A 19,599-nucleotide genomic window follows, 5' to 3' on the forward strand; every position below is an offset into this window, starting at 1 on the left:
CGGGAGCCTTTCAAACGCCAGACAGGGTTCAACAACCAATACTGGTTATTTTAAAGCGTAAATTGATTACTTGTCGCTTACACAACAAGGCGTCGCTTCTACGCATTCACCAGCCACAGCCTAGTCCCGAATACGCACACGCACGCCCTTGCTGCCCGGGTAGGCATGGGCTGCGACATAGTCAGAGTGCAGCTCAACGTCCGCCACTGTCGTCTCGTACAGCTCCATTGTCGGCCCATTTTGCACCTTTTGCGTGGGATCATACGGCGAATACTTGCGGAAAATGCCGGCGGTAAAGGTCTGCAGCTCCTGGTAGGCCAGGTTGATGCCGATGCACTGGCGAGCACCGCGCGAAAATGTCATGCTGCGGCGGGCGAGTGTGGGGTCCTCGAGGAAGCGGTCCGGGTCGAATGTGTCTGGGTCACGGTAGAGTCTGGGCGACCGGTTGAGGAGCGGCGCAGCCATGCCGATGGACGAGCCGCGAGGCAGGACGATGGAGCTGCCGTCGTCGTAGACATACACGAGATCGTCGTCCGGGGCCACGCGATCTTGGCGATGGGTTGCGCTCGGGTGCATGCGCAGTACCTCTTCGATCAGGGCGTTGAGGAAGCGCAAACCGTCCAATTTGACCGGATCCGGTGGCAGTGTTGGGTCCGGCATAGCCGAATCGAGCTCGGCGCGCAGACGGCGGAAGATGGTCGGGTTGCTGAGCACGTGGTAGCAAATGGCAGCAAGAGACCACGCAGTGGTGTCGGCGCCGGCAATGGCCAGCACCATGGCCTCGTCGACCAGGCGCTCGGTGCGCTTGTCCGACTCGTCAATGTCGCTGTCGAGCACCTCGCGGAAGATGCTACTCTTCTCGGACAGCTCGTCGCCAGCTTTGGGCGACTGAGCCCGAATTGCGTCGATCTTTTCTGTCAAACCGTCCACGAATTCGATCATGGCCAGGATCGACGGCTGTAGCTTCACGAGAATGGCCGGAGGTAGGCGCGCCATAGTGCCCATGAGCGAGTGGAAGTGGACGGCAAGGTGTGAAAGCCGGCCGGAGGTGAGCACGGCAAAGAACGGCTCGTTCAGGTCGTCCATCTCGAGACACAACTGGCCACCGCCAAATGCGTACGACTGGATCACGTCCTTGGTCGTGGCCTTGAAGTAGGGGCTGAGCCGCACCGGCTCGCCTGACTCGGCGAGCGCCTGCAGCCGCCCCAGAAGTGCGGCCAGCGTGTCGTTGATCGCCGGTACCAGGCGCCGTACGCTCTGGTGCGAAAAGAAGCGGCTCAGCACGGCCCGCCGCCTCCGGTGGACGTCGTGGTCTTTTGTCGGCAGCATGGAAAACTTCTTGGCAAACATGTTGAGCACTGTAGGGGCGCGCTCGCGCCGGACCTTGGGCGATTGGGTGTAGAGCTTGTCGATAAACCCCGGGTCGTTGACGTGGACGACGTCCGGCATGATGCGCAGCACGGGACCATACTGCTCATGGAGTTGCTTGATTTTCCAAATGTACTGACCGCCTAGGTAGACATCATAGTACGCGCAGTACCAAGACGTGAGCGCCGCGATCCTAGGCCCGGGTACTTTGGCAAGCGGGTGGAAGAAGAGACGGTAGACGCCAAGGCCGACGAGATAGACGACGAAGAGGCCGGCCACGACCAAGGCGTTTTGGACTGTGAAGAGACCCATGGTCGCAAAACAAATCGAAGCAATACAAAGCAAGACAAAAACAAGTCAAATCACAAAAGAAACAATACGAAAACAAATGAAGGCTCAAGTTGCAAATAGGAGAAAAGGATGAGTCGAGAAAGTGTTCTCCTTTTAAGGCGGACGTCCTGTTGGAGGAAATGACGAGAGGTGATTGGGCCGTTATCACGCGTGGCTAGGGCTGTTAGTGCTGACAGCCTCAGTGAGAAGCGGCGCGACGTTAGCTTGTTTGACAGACACTCGGTGCAGAATACCGTTTGATTCTTATGCCGGGCCGCATTTGTAATTCTATTAGTATTGGAAATGTGTTGGCTATGTTCCATGGCGCTATCTTCGGGCCTCTTCGCATGTGGAGTCAAACAAAATTCGCAAGAATATAGTATTGAATTTCAAAATTAAACGCAGAAGGAAATACTAAAAGGTAAACCATGCAAAGCAAAGCTACTGAAGACTACCGAATACATGATCGTGCACATACCCCAAGCACCACTTCTCACACCGCTACCACTCCTCACAGCTTGTTGAACACCTCCACAGCCGCGCGCGCAGTCGATGAAGCACTTGCCGGGTTCTGGCCCGTCACCAGACGGCCGTCCACAACGTGGTGGTCGTCCCAGATACCCGCAGACCGCACATACTTGGCACCCAGCTTCTCGGCAAGCTCCTCCACCAGAGGCTGGCCCCACGTCTTGAGCACGGCCGTAATGCCCAAGACGTCCTCGGCCTCGCTGGTAAAGCCCGTGATGGTCTTGCCCTGGATAAGCGGCTTGCCCGTCGCCGTGTCGAGCACGTTGGCAAAGATGGCCGGGCCGTGGCAGACAGACGAAACAACACCGCCGTTGGCCCAGACCTGCATGGCAACGGCCTGGAGGCCCGACGCCGTCGGGTAGTCAATCAGCGCGGCATGGCCGGCCGACGCGTAAAAGAGGCCGTAGCGGCTGGCGTCGAGGTCGGCTGCCTTGGGCATGTTGTCCAGCTTCTGGCGGAACGCGCTCGTCTCGTCCTGCCAGGCCTTCAGGTCGTCGCCGGACAAAAAATCGGGCTGCAGGGAAAGCCAGTCCGGGGTGTAGGTGCCGGTCTCCGAGGCCAGGTCGACCTCAAATCCAGCAGCGGTCAGGACGTTGAATGGGTGAAGTGCCTCGCCGACAAAGAGGCCCGTGGTCTCTCCGTTCATGAGCGGGGCGTGGGCCGAAGTGACGGCGATAAGGGCGCGGCGGGGAAGTGTAGCGGCAGACATTTCGATAGATGTTTGGTGTCGAGAGTAGATTGATAAGGCAGATATGGCTGGGTAATTGTAGTGTGAATGTAATGAATTGTTTATGAGTGTGAGTGAAGGCACAGTAAGTGTGAGATGAGGTTGTGATTGAATTGCTGAAGAGTGGATGATGATTGTGATGATGAGATGAGGACAAAACAAACATCATTAATCTGGGGAGGTCAGGTCATATATATAGACATTGTCCGCAGGATACATTCATCTTGAGTGGCCGAGGAAGCATCACCATCATGATACAATTCCATGATGGAAGGCCTATGATGCGCATACCGGACTTGTCCGGTGTTGCATTATGCTGACATTTCCAGGCGACAAAGAGTTACAAGCCGGAGCGCTTCCGGAATTGTCAGCCTGTTGACGAATCGAACGAACTCCGAGAGGCTGCTTCTAAACTCTGACTAAGAGTAGCGATAAGTCACTGGTGGTTTTCCCATTGGCCAGTCCCACTTTTATCGGAGTTATCCATTTTGTATTCATCGTCTTCAACTCCGAAGCGACACCAACGTTTTACCTATTTTATTAGTCATTTTCTTCCAAATAGATCTTACAAATCGTCAATGTATCGATTGTTCTCATCACGACTTTTAACGAATTTTATTAAATCGACCTCCAAAACTTACAATAATTATCGTAATAAAATGTCAAAATCGTAAAGTAATAAGTTAAATTTAATTTAAAAATGAGAGTGATTTATAACACAAAGCTCACAACTTAAATTTGACGGTTTAGATGTATTTCCTACAGAGCCTTTACGACCTGCCTCAGATACTGCTTCCTGATTAAGAAAGCTACCGGCTGTGGTGGCCAAAACAGTGAAAAGTGTTCTTTAATGGAAACCTTCCTGTTATTTTTATCTCTCTTTTAGTACATACAGTCTGAGTTTACAAGTAGTAGAGGTCGTAACAAAGGACAAATGCGTACATGGCTATCTGTCAATTCGTGGAAGTATTGTGGCACTTCTGTCCGGCAACTTGAGATGCCAGCAAAAAGAGAAAGTTGGCCGTAAACAATGTAACAGAAAAAGGAAGGAGCATATGTTCTTGACGGGTCTTGCCTAATGTACTCTCTTTCACTCTCTTTCACTCTCGAAAACCATCGTTGAATCGAGGTCCGCCGCTTCCCTCCCCCTAATCCCTTTCCCTATGTCTCGCTCTTTCCTAAAACGAAAGGCATTCGCGGATGCTAAAAATGGCAGTTTTTCGATTGTCGCCGGTCATGGGGGTGGTCGTCCTTTCTTCTCAGTGACTGGTATCAGAGGCGTTCTTTCGTCGCCACAAGATAAAACGTAAAACTGGCAACAACTCCTCACGAGCAAGGAGCGAGCCTGTTCGTTTTTCCGAATGGAGAAGGAGACGCCGTAGGTTCATCATTTACCTCAAGAATAAATCAAAAGAAAAGCTACCCACCCCGCCAACCTCCCGGGTCGCTCCTTCTGTATGCGCAAAGTGCCCCAAAACGGAAGTAGCAGCCGCCAAACGTCGAGGATGGAAAGGGCGAAGAAAGCTTCCAAAACCTCTCCAAACCCAATCTTTTCCCCCCTCTCGCGGAGTCCTTCTTTCTTCGCCAAATATCACGAGAGGAATGTTACCACGGACAATGCAACGGAAATAGCACTGAAAAACCTAAAACTCTCAACAACTTGTCATCGAGATCCCCTCAGAATCGCTCTTTTTTCTCCGTGCGCAAAAGTCTCCTAACGTAGAAGTAGCAACCGCCAGACTTCGTTCTTGGAAAGAACCAAGAAAGCCTAGCACTTTCTCAGTCACAACCGCACAGATTTGCACTACTTTCTGCTGGTGCAAAGTCCTCGAAACGGAAGTCGCAAGCGCAAAATATCGCGATTGGAAAGAACCGCCGACAATTCAACAGGACCAGCACCAAGAAGAAAACCCCTTGCGCTTTCCAAATTCGAACACCCTGGAGCCACTCTTTCTCTGCTTGCCCAAAGGCCACTCAAAGTAGAAGCAGCAACCACGAGACATCACGAATGGAAAGAACCACCGAGGACGCAACGCAAGCGACACCAAAAAAGCCCCCGGCACCTTCCCGAGCGAACATCTTCTTCACACACTCCCCTGGTCATATGACGTTTTTGGCCCATAGCTACTTCCTCATTTTACTCTTGGCTGCGATAGACGGTTCAGGAAAGAACTCTGCGCACGTCCCAGCAACGAGCCCCCAGGTACCGGAACCTGCATCGATATAGAAGGTGCGATGGAAAGCAGAAGACAGGGAAGACGAAGGGTTATTATCCCCATCGCTTCCGTCCGTCCATTCTTTGCCTTCTTCTTTTCTTCTTCTTTCTCCCCTACTACCAAGTCGAACGAAAAACGGTCGATGTGGCCAGCAAGATCTCTCATTTAGGGAGATACCCTTGCCACAGACCAAGCCGTAAAGTGCGTCGGCTTCAGAAAGGATCGGTTGAAGGGGACCGTTTCCTTGAACGCTAGAACAAGATCCTGCAGTGCAGACTCTACCCGCTTCGACTTCACACTCTGATTTCAGGGGAACAAAGTCTTGGGTGTCAGATTGGCCTTTTTCTCCGTGCCCTTCTGGTTCTCCTATGCGGGTGGGACATTCATATTGATCTCTTCACACTGATGACAGGCACCGACACCGGGGGGATGACGGATGACAGCTGTAAATGGTCAGCAGGGGGCTCTTGGCAGACACTTGGCTGTCATTATGGAATCTGGGGGCTCAGTGGGATCTGTGAAATCTGGGGGATCTGTGGAATCTGGGGGCTCAGTGAGACTCTTTGGAAACCGGTGGGATCAGTGGGCTCAAGTTCGACACTCGGGTGTCATGACGGGACCCAGAGGGTTATGACAGGGTGAAGGGTGGTTGTGCATCAACTTACTGGGAGATCAACATATGCACCAACACATCGACCAGCATTTCTTCTTCATCGACATCACAAAGCCAACAACTTTCCACAGACTTTTTGTACCGGCAACATTTGGCACTACGACACAAGCCGAGACGTCCAAAGCCGCCAATGCTGGCCCAACATCAACACTCCTTTGAGTCAACACTCTCTCAAGTCGATGCATCCTTAAGACGACAGTTTCTCAAGTCCATGTTTCTCGGGAGGTGGTCAGTTTCCCCGTTGGAGTGTGGCAGACGATGACGTTATTTTGTTGACACCTTTTGACAGATGGACGCGCCTTTCAGCGGCTTTCGCATCGTCTGGCATCCCGACATGTCCACGTGATTGAGTTCTGCTCTCACATCAAGCAGGCGCAGGCGGCAACTGTCCACCAAGAACGACACGCGCATCATGACAAGCTGAGCACATTGCCATGCTGGCCAAGACAAGCAGCGCCCATGGGCAGTGCTGCACCATACCAATACCGACATACACAGAGGGAGGAAGACGAAGGGCACCAATTGCCGCTGCAGTTCGTCTGTTGGTGATCCACCACTGCTACTCTTTTTCCCACTGGGGTTTAATGAGGGCAGTGCACCATAGCCTGTAGCGGCTGGCTGCAGCAGCCCCCATGTTGCTGCCGTCTAACCATCAGTGGGAGGGAGAGAGTATATAGACTCTTTGTCATGGAGACTCAATGTTAACTTGGGACGGAACGGTGGAATGGTGGAACGGGATGGCTTTTGGTACTCCCCCAGGCAGCAAAATCAAATCATTGCGTTTTTCTCTGCCAGGTTGAAAGGTGACATTTTGGAAGGCGATACTATGCCGCACACACCGAAAAATGCATTTATTTCAAGAGAAGGTTGAGGGACCGCTATATCAGTCTGGGACGGAAGCGCATCTTTATATACGCAGCAGACTTTGCGGTTGAACTTTAAATTGTGGCTGAATGAGCCACAGAAGCCAGGGTTACACAGCGTGCGCGGTGGTTTGAAAACAACAAACTGCAAGCCACCACTAAAATATAGGCCGCATTACTCATAGCTTAATTACGCAGGCTCTCACTATGTTAAACCATCGTTGCTAAAGCCTACTGTCCTCCCAGCGCTCGCTTAACGTCTGTAAAACAAAAGTGATGTCCGTAATGATATGTTATTTTTAAGGTAACAACGTCGCATCTGCGAACATGCCCAAATACGCAAAATTACTTGGATCTCCTTCATACTTGTGTCTCAGTTGAGGGTCATTGGTATTTAATGGAACGAGAGTAAAGAATACAAGCCTAGAACGAAGTCCCTATGCGGCTCTAATTATAATCTGTATATATACGTTCGTCACGATTGGGTTTCATAGGAAAAATCATTGAATATGTCATGGAATCAAAGATGCGTCTTGCTCGCGTTGTGATGGTTTGTCAGTAAGAAGGAAAATAGCAAAGTATCCCACCTGATGAGTATCGTCAAAAATAAACGCCGGCGCACTGTGGGCCATAATTCCGTCCACACAAGATACCGATTTGTCCCAGTACACGCCCTCTTACATGGAGAATAAGACTCCTTCGGAATCGGGCCAGAGTGCATTTAGGTCCAGCCACTGATCCACATCAAAGGCCATGAGCATTGTGTCTTGGAGGACAGACGCATCCAGTCCCGAGAACGTCACCTCTGGTTGCTTGTCGGGGCCCGTGTTGAGTAGGTCGGGGATGCCATTGGCCGGCGGTAGAGCGGCACCGTTCATGGCAACGGGCTGGCTTTGAACACAAACGGGAGACGCTTCCGCCTGTATTGCGGCTTGGCCTGCGTGTCCTTGCGCCTGCGCCTGGGCCTGCTGTCTCTGTGCACGTGCGTTCTGCTGCGCCAGATAGTTGACCTTGTCACGCAGCGTGCGGATGACAGCGGCCGCGCTGGTGGCAACGGCAAAGTTGCGGCCAAACATGTCAAACACGGCAATGGCCAGCTCGACGGCGGCATGTGCTTTGCAGACAATGGGCACTTCGCAGATGTCGTCGGAGCGGTGGATGCCGCGTGTCTGTTCATGCATAGCCAGCAAGAAGCCGACCAGCGTCATGGCGGCGTTCCATTGCCACTGGAAGACCTCGCTCCAGCCGGCCAGAATGCTGGTCGTGGACAGCACCTGGTGGACGATCTGGGTGAGAGTGATGGCGTGGTGGGCGCACGCGTCGGCGCACTGGCGGACGGGGGCCGCCGAAAAGGCAGAGGTCTCGAAGCTGATGAGGGGGCGGTACAGGTTGATGCACAGGTTGTGGTACATGAGCTCCAGCAAGAGTCGCTGGCGCTGCACCCAGAGCGGCGCAAAGGGCTCGATGTCAAGCGGCGAGCCGTCCGTGGAGAACGGCCGACCGTCGCCGCCGGCACGGGCGCCGCCGCCCACGCGCGCGGTGGTCAAGGCGGGGGGCACGCTGCGCGCCCACTGTGCAAAGGCGTCACCGTGCGTCAAGGCGATGCGCGCATGCACCTCGAGTGCCTCTGGGTGGTCCCACAAGGTTTGGCCGGGACGCACGGGTAGGGGTGTCTGGTGGCCGCTGTAAAAGGCCACATGCGCCGCCCGTGCCACCTGAAAGAGCGCGCTGTGGTACAAGTGAAAGCTGAGCCAGCTGCGGTTGTCGCCGAGCGGTGCAAAGGACGAGCCCGACAGGGCGGCGACGGCGACGCTGTCGTCGGGCTGCGGCGGCGTGGTGGCACCGGCCAGGTGCAACAGGAACGGGCGACCCAGCTTCATGCCAATCTTGCTGTCCAGCACGTAGAGCGCCCACCAGATGCGTATGCGCAGCTCGCTCTGGCGCACGGTCATGTCGGCCGGCGGCGCCAGGTGGAGTCCCAGCATGTGGGCCTCGCGCACGGCCAGCGCACAGGAGCTGTCGCTCATATTCTGGAAGGTGCCGTTGCACAGGTAGACACCGCACAAGATGTGGCACTGCAGCGTCGACAGCGACGGGCTCTCGAGCTCGTACTCGAGCAGCGCCTGGCAGCGGCGGTAGTACCAGCGGCCGGCCACAGAGGTGTCGTCGTTGTCGACGATGAGCTTTTGGCGCATGCCGGGGACCATGGTGGACACGCCGATCTGGAGGCAGAGGGCCAGGACGATGTCGACCAGGGCAGACGGGGCACGGTCCTGGCCGGACGTGGCCCACAGCGACCGATAGTGCTGGCGGAAGTCGGCTTCGTCGAGGACGGGGAACAGTGCTGCATGGTAGGAATGCCAGTAGAGGTCGAGGAAATACTCCTCCTGGGTGAGCGTGAGAAAGCGAGCGCCCGCCAGGGCATCTTGTATGCTCGCATGCGGCCGTGATGTACTGTCGTGCACGTGGGCTTGTGCCTGCTTTTGGGCATCTGTTGGTCTGGTTCTGGCTGTTGATGTCGATGAAGACGGCGGTGCTGGACCGTCCACTAGCATTCCCGCAGGGTTCACGTCCAGCAAGTTGTCGATGCTCGCCTTATTGCTTTTGTGGTTTGCGTGGCCACTGCTGTTGTCGCCCCCGTCCGGATGCTGAAACTGGAACGAGTCGTCCAGATATGCGGCTGTTCGACTGATGAAATAAAACAGCGATGACGGCCCGTACCACGTCTTGTTGGGCGACCGGGCGGTGCCGACATGCACGCCACCCCAAAAGGCGTGTGCAATGCCCGTGTCCGTGGCCACCCGGCTTGCGATGTCCCGTGGTGTGGCGGATGGTGGCAGTAGTGCGTCAGATGGGAAGGGCATGATCGAGGGCGGTACTGTTATATGAGTGGTGGCCGTCCCGGTCGGCGTTGCCGCAGTCGATTCCGGACCGTCGGAGTAGGGTGACGCCTCCGATACGGATCCGGCGCTGGCGGCCGTGTAAGGGCCTGCATGGCGACTGGCCAGCCTTGCTGCGTTCAGCTCTTGCTCCAGCTGAGCAACTTGCCGCCGCAGACGGTCGATCTCGCGGTGTGCTTCCGGCAGCGACGTGGCATTGAGAGCGTCTTCGCTGCTGCAGTGGCCGCCGCGGGTCTTGCAATTGGCGCACGGCACACTGGTGTCGCACTTGATGCGGTGCTGGCGGCACCAGTCGCAGGCTCGTGATACCTGGCGACGCTTGGCCCGCTTCGGGGGCGGCGGCTGGGCGCTGGACGTGTCTGAGGTGACAGACGCCCCCGACAGACCAGGTGGATGAGAAGAAGGTGAGGATGAGTCCATGTCCACTCCGGAAGCAAAGGAGCTGAGCGGCTCTTGGCGAGTATGCCCGTTGATCGGCTGCTGGTCAACGCCTGTTCCATACGTTGGGCTGACGTCGCCAGTTGTGGGGTGCGAAGCGGTGGTCGAAGCACGATGACCAATCAGTCGTTGCTGTTTACAATCACGTGATGTCATTCTTGTTGCTTTCGGAGCTTCTCGGACTAACTCCGGATACAGACCATTTCCAACTCTTAGCGTTTGAAAAGCTGGCCATCCTGTTTGAGGAGATCTCCGTGACCCAATTTTAGGACTGCTGGAGGCTTTCCCATTGGGTGGATAGCAGAATTTGGATCTACGTTTTTTTCGAAAGGTGCTTGGTGCGGAGCAACTCCAGTGTATTACCGTGCGGAGTTGTCCAAATCCCTGTTGGCATGTTCCACTTTTACTAATCTCGGAACTGCTCCAAGGAGGTGGTCTTCAGTAATCAACCACTGCCTGCAGCGTCTAATTGGATGTTCCACTTGTAAGTCCAAGGGCGTTGTAACAAACATGAACAAATTCGGATCAGACGGGAAACGTTGAGACCAAAAAAAAATCAAGACGTGGCCACGTTTGTAACAGATGGGGCTGAACTGACAGATTTCGTCTATTAGTTTTCGATGACTTATTGTGGAACTTTGTAGAATTCAAGATGGATATAAAAGACCTCGTCGAGCCCACCTCTCGAGAAGTAGATGAACGATATCGACATCACCAACAACAATACAATACCAAGCAATCACACATCAACCTTCAAACACCCTCAACTCTCATCCAGTATTCTATTCGTATACAAAATCATCCCACTCCACTTCATCATGCCTTCATTCACCGTTTACAAGGGCTCCAAGGAGGGCGCCATCAAGAAGAGCACGACGACCAAGCCGGATGAGCTCCGCGGCGACGAGGTGCTGCTGCGCGTGACCGCGTCTGGCCTGTGCGGCACTGGTGAGTTGGCCTACCCGACGTTTTCTGGCTTTTCAACTGGACACACTCACATACTTGACAATCGGACGTTTACTAACACGATACAGATCTCCACTACGTTCGTCCAGCCCGTTTCTCTTTCTCACCAATCCCTCACGGCTCTCGCTAACACTCCTTCTCTAGACACATAAGGACATGGTCCTCGGCCACGAGGGCTCTGGCGTCGTCGAGGCGGTGGGCCCGGATGTCCAGACGCTGGCCAAGGGCGACCGTGTCGGCTGGGGCTACCAGACGGGCGCCTGTGGCCGGTGCAAGGAGTGCCTGAGCGGCCACGACACCTACTGCGCCCGCCGCCAGGTGTACGGCGCCGCCAACCTGGACCAGGGCAGCTTCGCGTCGCACGCGGTGTGGCGCGAGGCGTTCTTGCACAAGCTGCCGGAGGGCCTCAGCGACGAGCACGCGGCGCCGCTCCAGTGCGGCGGCGCGACTGTGTTTGCGGCCCTCCAGGACCTCGCGCCGGGCGCCACGGTCGGCGTGCTGGGCGTTGGCGGCCTCGGCCACCTGGCGATCCAGTTCGCGGCCAAGATGGGCTGCCGCGTGGTGGTGCTGTCCGGGTCGAGCGCCAAGCGCGCGCAGGCGCAGCAGCTGGGCGCGCACAAGTTTGTGGCGACCAACGAGGGCCAGACGCTGGGCGACGACGGCGAGGGCTGGACGATTGACCGGCTGCTGGTGACGTCGTCGGTGCAGCCCAAGTGGGAGACGCTGCTTCCGATGATGAGCATGCGGTCGCAGGTCTACCCGCTGTCGGTGTCGGCGGGCGACCTGGTGATTCCGTACATGCCGCTGATTAACCAGGGCATCCGGGTCCAGGGCTCGCTCGTGGCGGACCGGGTGGTGCACCGGGAGATGCTCAAGTTTGCGGCGCTTCATGGCGTCAAGCCCATCACAGAGACGTTCCCGATGACGGAGCAGGGCATCACGGAAGCGATTGACAAGCTGGAGGCCGGCAAGATGACCTACCGTGGTGTCCTCGTGCCATCCGCCTAGGTTCTTTGTTGTTTTGTTGTGCGCGGGAGATGAATATTCATTAGTATAGAGACAGGCAAGATGAGAGAGCGTTACTGGTATTTACTATAGATGGGCTACTACTTGGGCGAAGTATGTCACATTATCACAGGTGGCTGAAAAGTATGTGTTGGGTATATATTGTTGCAATCGATTCGTACAAAAGAAACAGAGGAAAACTGCCAATGCCAGAACACCGGTTGAAGAATGAAGAAATCAAATGAAGCGCACCCAGTCTAGGAGAACCAAAAGAAACCCAAGCTACCATCAAACGCCACGCCAAGCAATCAAAACATCATGTATATCCCGTCAATGCAAAGGCCTCTCGCAACATCCCTCGACCAGCTAAAGTCACTACCTCCTCGTCACCACACCACCTGCTTTCTCACACATAGTGAGAAGGAATGTGCACGCTCTCGGAGCTGCTGTTGTCGTGCTGCTCGTGGTAGCCGGCGGGCATCTGGTAGCCCTGGTAGGCGTGCTGCTGCGGGCCCTGTGGCACCATCTGCTGCAGCTCGACGTGGCCCTTGCCGGTGCCCAGCTGCTGCTTCTCGGCCTTGCGCTGGGCCTTTTCGTCCTTGCGGGCGGCCTTCTTGGCGGCCTTGGCGGCCTTGCGCTCCTTGCGCGAGATGTGGGGGAGGTCGGCGTTGGGTCCGCGCAGGAGACGGCCGGGGTGCATGAGGGCGAGGAGGAGGAGGCACAGGGCCATGGGGAAGGCGTCGAGAAAGTAGGCGTAGGCCTCGTGGAAGGGCACGGGGTTGGAGGGCTTCATGCCGCCGGCGAACTCGGCGATGCGGTAGAAGAGGCGGAAGGAGATGAGGGCCAGGATGACGTAGAGGGTGTAGAGCATGCCACGCCAGCCGCGCAGGATGCCGGTCGGCGTCTCGACGCCGAGACGCTCCAGGCGCAGGCAGTCGCGGTGGAAGACGACCATGAGGCCGACAAAGACGAGAATGCAAAACTCCTGGCAGCCGAGGCCGGCCATGTAGACGTCGATGCCAATCTTGATGACGCTGGCCGAGGCGCCGGGCGTGACCATGACGCCGCCGGCGGCCTGGATGATAAAGGTCACGACGTCGGCCCAGACAAACATCTTGCTCATGCCGACGGCCTTGACCTTCCAGACGGTGTGGTCGGGCTCGTAGCAATACACGGTGCGCGCAAAGGTCATGTAGACGAAGCCGTTGATCCAGAGCGGGGCGAGCAGGAACAGCAGCGTGTAGGCCGTGGAATAGGCGGCGTTCTGCTGGTCGTGGGCGCCGATGGCGTGCAGGATGAAGGCAAGGGTTTCCCAGGAGGCGGCCATGATGATGACCCACGCATAGCGTTTCTTGTAGACGATGGCCTGGACGAGGTGGGTGAGGGTGAGGAGGCCGAAGATGACGGCGGTGGCGACGGCGGGGGCGAAGTCGGGGTTGAAGTTGTAGTAGGAGTTGCAGGCGTCGATGGGCACGTTGCCGTACTTGCCGGGGACGGCGGTTGTGCAGGAAGGCGATGCGGATGCGGATGTGGAGGAGGCCGACGATGCGACTGTTGGCGAAGGGGTGGCAGACATTGTGAAGATGGGAGGGGGGAGGACACGAGAAGTGAAAGGAAAGGAAAATAAGGGGAAAGGACAAGACGTTCAAGTGCAGCAGGGGTGTGATGAGACTGGTAAATGTGTTGAGTTGTGTTGAGTTGTGTTTGGTGATGTGCGAGTGTGAAGAGATGAGATATGGAACAGAAAAAGAAAAAAGGTGGATGTCAACAACGGTTTATATCCATCTTGCAGACTTTGGATTGTAGAGATTGACAGTGTCCATCAAGCCTTGAAAGTATTTCAACAGAAACAACCGTACGACCAAACGTCCATACGACAATACGACATGCATGGACAGTTTCTGTTTTCAATCTGCACAACGCGCCCGCCTCATTGGTTGGCCTGATCCTTTGTGATCCTTCAGACGGCCATGGCTTACACAGGGGCTCCCTTTGTCAGGCGAGATCGTCGTGTGGCTGCCCCTGCCGCTGGTCGCCAGGCAGACGAATAAACTTAATTTAGCAGCACTAAGCCCGCACCGGAACCATACTCCTCTAACATACAGTCGGGACGGAAAACGTTAATTTTACTGGGACCCCGGCCGCAGAATTCGGCAGCAGGCTTGAATCTGCTCCGTATCCGTGCACATAACTACGCTGGCGTCGATCGACAGTCTCACTCGCGCTTGTCTTGATGTGTAGTCGCTACTCGAACAGTGCCGTCTTTGACAGCCGCGATGGCCCTGCGTTTACTTGTACATGTACTGCACAGCGTGCCGATCGAGAGGGGCCCTGTACACCATGCGCGTTTATTGGCAGCCCAATGCTCTCCGTGTTTTGCTATTTTGGTGAGGCGGGCTTGTCAGGGCCAGCCGAGCCAAAATGGCGAGAGGATTTGGCTCCGAATTCGACTCCGAATTTGACTCCGAATTCGACTCCGGCCATTTGTCACTGGCTCATCTCGCCAGCAATGCCCAGCCCCCCACCCTTTCTGTGGACGGGCGTGTGTCAGGTCTACGTTGATGCGATTGTCTTGAAGAGTACGGCGTCTGGCAGAGAGGAGGAGGGAGAGGCGCGAGAGAGGCAAAAGGCTAGAATTCAATTGTTTGGCAGTGACGAACTCCATGGCCATGCAGCACTTTTTTTTTTCTTTGCCTCTTTCCAAGATGCTTGACCAGCCTCGGATGAGCAGTCAATGGACGCGCTCAACGCGCTCCTAATCCGATGCCCGAGTGTCGACTGCGTTGTTCCTGGAATGAGCAAAAGGGAAATGTGGAAATTGACGATCGACAATGCAACTACAATACTTAAAAATAAACAGGGCTGAAGACGGGAAAGACTGGAGCAGACTGGAACTGCGACAACAAGCGCAAGGCAGCAGAGTTTCAGAAACCGGAGAAGGGACCGTGAGACGAGTGGACGCAGAAAGGGAAAAGACAAGACGGAGAAGACGGTGTAAGGAGCCGCGGATGGGGCCATCCTTTTCAGGCAGCCAAATTATTAGTGCTATTCCGGGATGCCAAGCGTAGCGCTGCTGAACAAACCATGCAAAGCCATGGAGGATGGAAGCGCAGAAAAGGACAATGGAATGTGTAAAAAGATGAGACGAGGCTACCGCGTAAAGCGACAACAGCCGGGATTGGCTGAGACGAGTGAGACTTGAGAAAACAAAGTTGTGATCGATGCGAAACCTTATTTCCACAGCAGCCCTACGATGCAATTACAGGGGGAATTGGCGCTACCAAAGAACAAAGAATGGCCCTACAGCGCCGCAAGACAAGTGCGGCGCCAGCAGTCGTAGGGCCTCGTAAGGGCCTGAATGTTTGTCCGAGTGGGCTGAAGACCCTGTTGCAGTGGCTGAGCCAAAAATAGAACACTACCGCAAACGAGTTAGGCAGTCTGCCAGTCCATTCATCTCACAAAGAAATGCCAGCTTCGGTCTCGACAGCCGCAGCCCAATCGACTGTCAATGTTTGGATGATTTACAAACGTGCACGACACAATACGTCGTCTACATGGCCAAGGCTGTGGCTTGAGCCGTCGCAGCTCTTTTTGCCTTGCAGAATTCTTCGAAAAGAGATGCTCTCCCCTTTGCCTCAACCTTCTTTTACGTCTTCCTTGTCACGTCTTCTGTCTCACATGCTGTATCTTCTTTTTATTCGTATCTCTGTCAACTGCCGAAGCGGGTTCAGACTGGAATTAATCGAAAGGTAAAAAATGCGGTACGAATTGAAGGCAAGCCGATATAACAGACACAGACACCCACCCACCAACCCACTCTCCATCGACACCTCCAACCCTCTTACGACGATTCCGACTCGGGGGCTGATGCGGGCGCAGGCGCCGACGTCGGCTTCGCGGGTGCCACCGTTGTCTCGCTCGCCGGCGCGCAGCTGTACACCACGTGCGTGGACACGCCCGTCGGGACGACCGTCGCCGTCGACACAACGTACGTCGTGCGGTGGTACGTTGGTGTTGTCGGCGCGGCCGGCGCCGGTGCCGCTGTCTCGGACGACGTGGGGGCCGGCTTCGAGGGGGCCTCGGCGGCCTGCCGCTTGTGCGGCGCACCCGCCGGTCCGGCCAGGGTGCTCGCCGTCGGCTTCGCGCCCGGTGGGCCCGCCGGCACCGCCCGCTGCGCGCAGCTGATGAGGCTGGTGACCGTCGTCGTCGACGACCACGACGTCACGGTCGCGGCGCGCGTCACGGTGGCGTCAAACGGCAGCTGGATGCACGCGTACGACGTGACCGTCGCGACGGCCGTGTCGCTGACGACCGCCTGGGTGTAGGCCGTGTTGGTGAGGTGGACCGTCGTCGTCGAGACCACCACGGAACCAGCCGCAGGCGCAGACGTTGTCGCGGGCGGCGCAGCGGCCGAGGACGAGTTCTCCGCGGGCACATACACCGTCTCGGGTGCCGGGAGTATCTCCAGGTTCTCTTTCTTTGGAGCGGCGGTCGGGGCGGCCGCAGGCGCAGGCGCGGGAGCACCAGCACCAGCACCAGCACCAGCACCGCCACCGAAACCTCCGCCACCGAATCCACCGCCAAATCCACCACCAAATCCGCCGCCGAACCCGCCGCCGAACCCACCACCGCCGACGCTGTACGGGAAGCCGCCCACGCCAGGGCACGTAATCTGGGCCGCGGCCGTCGCCGTCGACGCATACACCGTCTTGGGGATCACCACGGTCGTCGTCGTGTCCACCGTGAAGGCGTACGCCAGCGTCGTGCTGCAGCCGTAGCGTGTGCGCAGATACGGCGTAGCCGCCGTCTCTGTTTTCACGGCGTAGACGGTGCGTGTGCGCGTGCGGACGGCCGGCGCACTCGTCGGTGCGACCGGTGTCGGCGTCACCAGCGGCGAGGATGGGCCCGACTCCGCCTGGCGCTTGTTCTTGTTGTGCGCGGCCGCCGACGCCGACGTCGTCACGACCACAGGCGGCGCGGCGGGCGACGTGGCCGCCGCCGTCGCGTACACGTACCCCGTGCAGTTGAGCGTCGCCTCGACAACCTGCGTCGATGTCCAGCGCGTGCGGACAATCGTGCTCGTCACCGTCACGACCTCCACGGACGGCGCCGCGGGCGCTGTCACGACGGCCGTTTCCGTGGTCGACGCGGCCGGGTCCTCGTCCGCGCGGCGCTGCATAGGGCCGGCCATGCTGCCCACGGCCAGGGCCAAGAGGCCAATGGCTTTGAGTGAAGTCATGTTGCAGTAGAGTGTAGACGCAAAAAAGGCAGACAGTGTAGAAGTCAGCGACAGTTGGCTGATGTAGATCCTGGTCAATACAGGCGTCGGATTCGACTACACTTGCCCAACAAGGAGACGAAATGTGCTTGGCAACCAACAAGGCGCCGGGTCACCACCCTTCATATAAGAAAGTTCAGACGGACATGCTTCGGGGCAGATAGGTTGACCAAGCTTTTTCTTCATTCTCCGCTTCCCGAGACAAAAACAGGAACAGGATGCAACAGGGAGCCAAAAAGCCAAAAATACCTCCCAATATACGACGTCCCGAAGACGCGACTAAGAATAGCTTCGGCTCTATATCCCGTGGCCCTATATTCCGTTTCCTCGACAGATGCCGTGATGTCGTCTAGTAAATGAATTGCAATCATCAGATTGAGGTAAAAAAAGCCGACCCACTGTCGGTCCCAGCCTTTACGGCGGTTATTCTCGCGGAGAAACAGACGGGAGATTATGGATACACGGCGTGAAAGTCTAGACGAGGCGGGGGATCTGTAGTTTATATTGACAGGTGAGAAGACAACACAAGCTTTCGGTTGTACCTGCAACTATAAGCAAAGCGAAGCGAGGTGGAGATGGAAACAAACGTGACAGGAAAGAGAGGGAAAAGAGAAAAATAATAAGAAAAAGACACAACCCGCTTATTGTCAATATAGTCTCTCACTCGTTGTCCGATTGTCAGATTGTGCAATACAAAAGGTACTATCGACGGCTCGCGATTTCCGATCAAATGAAGATGGTCGACCGATAGATACAAGTGCATGCCAAAAGACATGTTCCAGAAAACGTCTCACTCATGTCACGTTGTTGGATGCCGTAAATATAGCCGGTTGGATCAGGTCATAAATATGTCTGCCGTGCACGTTTTCCCCTCGTTTTACCCGGAGGGGAAGTGGTAAGTAATTGACGGGTTTAGGAAACTATTGACTTGGTGCTGTCCTTGTTTCGACAATCGTAGACTTTTGTTTGGCTCGTCTTGGGCATCAGAATATTGCTGCTCCATTATTCAATATTGACGGATGTATGGTTTTTATATATATACATTTTTGTTATCATTAGCGACTTCTGTCATTGTCGCTACTTTTAAAAGACGATAAAACGTAGAGCGAAGCTTCAATTAGCCACAAAATAGAAATAGAAATAATAGAAATAGAAATATTCGCCTGAAATGTACGGCCGCCTATGACGTGCATGTATCTTGTTCAGGTGAATACGAACTATTCTGTCAGAGTCATGTCATATCATTGGCAAGCTCTGTCACGTTACCTCGTGCCACACAAAAGGCTGCGATGAGTTTTGTCTTACTCAGGGGTACGCGCAGCAGATGCGTGCAGCGCCAGGAGGGCCAGCGGATTTGATGGAGGATATTGATATGCGTCATTAGGCAGTCTACGTAGGACAGAACCTGCCAGCTGCACAGTCTTATTTGTACTGCTGTAAGGTGACCTCATTCGTCAGACTCTTTGACTCCGTCTTTTAAGAAGTTCATACACTTTTTTTTGTACAAGTCGCAATTTTTCGTTTATTACCTGGAGAGAGATGGGGCGTGTGAACATTAAAAACAGACAAACCGATGCAAGGTGAAGAAGACGCCGAATTGGCCGCAGGCGAGGGAAGGAATACGAAGAAAGTAGGCGAAACACAAATGGACACGGTGCTTTGTCACCAGAGGTGACGGACAAAATCCTTTATTATTTGCTTTTTTTTAGACGAGGCTCATTCCTCTGCCTTCGCCTGTATGGCGAGGCAGGCTTGGCAGGCTCGTAATAAAAAGATGCAAAAGAAAAAAAGAAAGAGGAAAAGTGGCGGCCGTTCTTGGCGGAAGGCAAAAGCAATTGCGCTGTCTCGACAAGCACTTCTTAGGGGGGCTCAGGAGGACCATACGCGCCAAAGGCTCCTTGGGTACAAACGGGACCCGAGCGAAAAAATAATGACGAGTTTGTTTTTTCTACCTGCCCTCCTTTGTTCTTTTCGGCTTCAGGGGTCCAGTGACGTCATTGCCTCTCAACAAGAAATAATCCTTGCAAAAGCCCCCCTTTTTAAAGCCCCCCAAAAACTGCCCCCGCCAATCAACGCCCGCCAACCAGCAAATCGATCCACAGCACAAACCAACCCCACGCAATGTCTGTTCCACGGCGGCCGGCCGCATTCTGCATTTGCATACATTCGTAATTCGTATGCATGCTGCCTTTCACAAACGACCATCACGTTCACGGACCATTCTGTATTCCCATAGAACATGTTGGCGTGAAATGGCAATCCACACGGTCACACACACAATTTAGTCAGGGGTCACAGTCACGGCCG

The 19,599-nt window shown here is 55.3% G+C and overlaps 6 protein-coding genes across 6 annotated transcripts; 1 reads left to right on the top strand and 5 right to left on the bottom strand.

The window, feature by feature from the left end:
• Positions 1-120: 120 nt before the first annotated feature.
• SPSK_04234 (Cytochrome P450 family protein) lies at positions 121-1,680 on the bottom strand (the record flags this gene model as incomplete). The annotated part of the gene is made up of 1 exon (XM_016731045.1): positions 121-1,680. One exon carries the CDS (start codon positions 1,678-1,680, stop codon positions 121-123), a length of 1,560 nt encoding a protein of 519 aa, XP_016586011.1.
• A 529-nt stretch (positions 1,681-2,209) lies between these two features.
• Positions 2,210-2,935, bottom strand: SPSK_04538 (DJ-1/PfpI family protein; the record flags this gene model as incomplete). The annotated part of the gene is made up of 1 exon (XM_016731342.1): positions 2,210-2,935. One exon carries the CDS (start codon positions 2,933-2,935, stop codon positions 2,210-2,212), a length of 726 nt encoding a protein of 241 aa, XP_016586012.1.
• Positions 2,936-7,382: 4,447 nt separating this feature from the next.
• SPSK_03963 (fungal specific transcription factor domain protein) lies at positions 7,383-10,199 on the bottom strand (the record flags this gene model as incomplete). The annotated part of the gene is made up of 1 exon (XM_016730778.1): positions 7,383-10,199. The coding sequence occupies one exon, from the start codon at positions 10,197-10,199 to the stop codon at positions 7,383-7,385; it is 2,817 nt and encodes a 938-aa protein (XP_016586013.1).
• Positions 10,200-10,861: 662 nt separating this feature from the next.
• On the top strand, positions 10,862-12,017 carry SPSK_04379 (NADP-dependent alcohol dehydrogenase; the record flags this gene model as incomplete). The annotated part of the gene is made up of 3 exons (XM_016731187.1): positions 10,862-10,991; positions 11,078-11,088; positions 11,154-12,017. 3 exons carry the CDS (start codon positions 10,862-10,864, stop codon positions 12,015-12,017), a joined length of 1,005 nt encoding a protein of 334 aa, XP_016586014.1.
• A 403-nt stretch (positions 12,018-12,420) lies between these two features.
• Positions 12,421-13,590, bottom strand: SPSK_04369 (RTA1 domain protein; the record flags this gene model as incomplete). The annotated part of the gene is made up of 1 exon (XM_016731177.1): positions 12,421-13,590. The coding sequence occupies one exon, from the start codon at positions 13,588-13,590 to the stop codon at positions 12,421-12,423; it is 1,170 nt and encodes a 389-aa protein (XP_016586015.1).
• Positions 13,591-15,855: 2,265 nt separating this feature from the next.
• Positions 15,856-17,253, bottom strand: SPSK_04284 (uncharacterized protein; the record flags this gene model as incomplete). The annotated part of the gene is made up of 1 exon (XM_016731095.1): positions 15,856-17,253. One exon carries the CDS (start codon positions 17,251-17,253, stop codon positions 15,856-15,858), a length of 1,398 nt encoding a protein of 465 aa, XP_016586016.1.
• Between the last annotated feature and the right edge of the window lie 2,346 nt (positions 17,254-19,599).

This window comes from Sporothrix schenckii (genome assembly GCF_000961545.1).
Source record: "Sporothrix schenckii 1099-18 chromosome Unknown Cont47, whole genome shotgun sequence".
NCBI lineage: Eukaryota > Fungi > Ascomycota > Sordariomycetes > Ophiostomatales > Ophiostomataceae > Sporothrix > Sporothrix schenckii.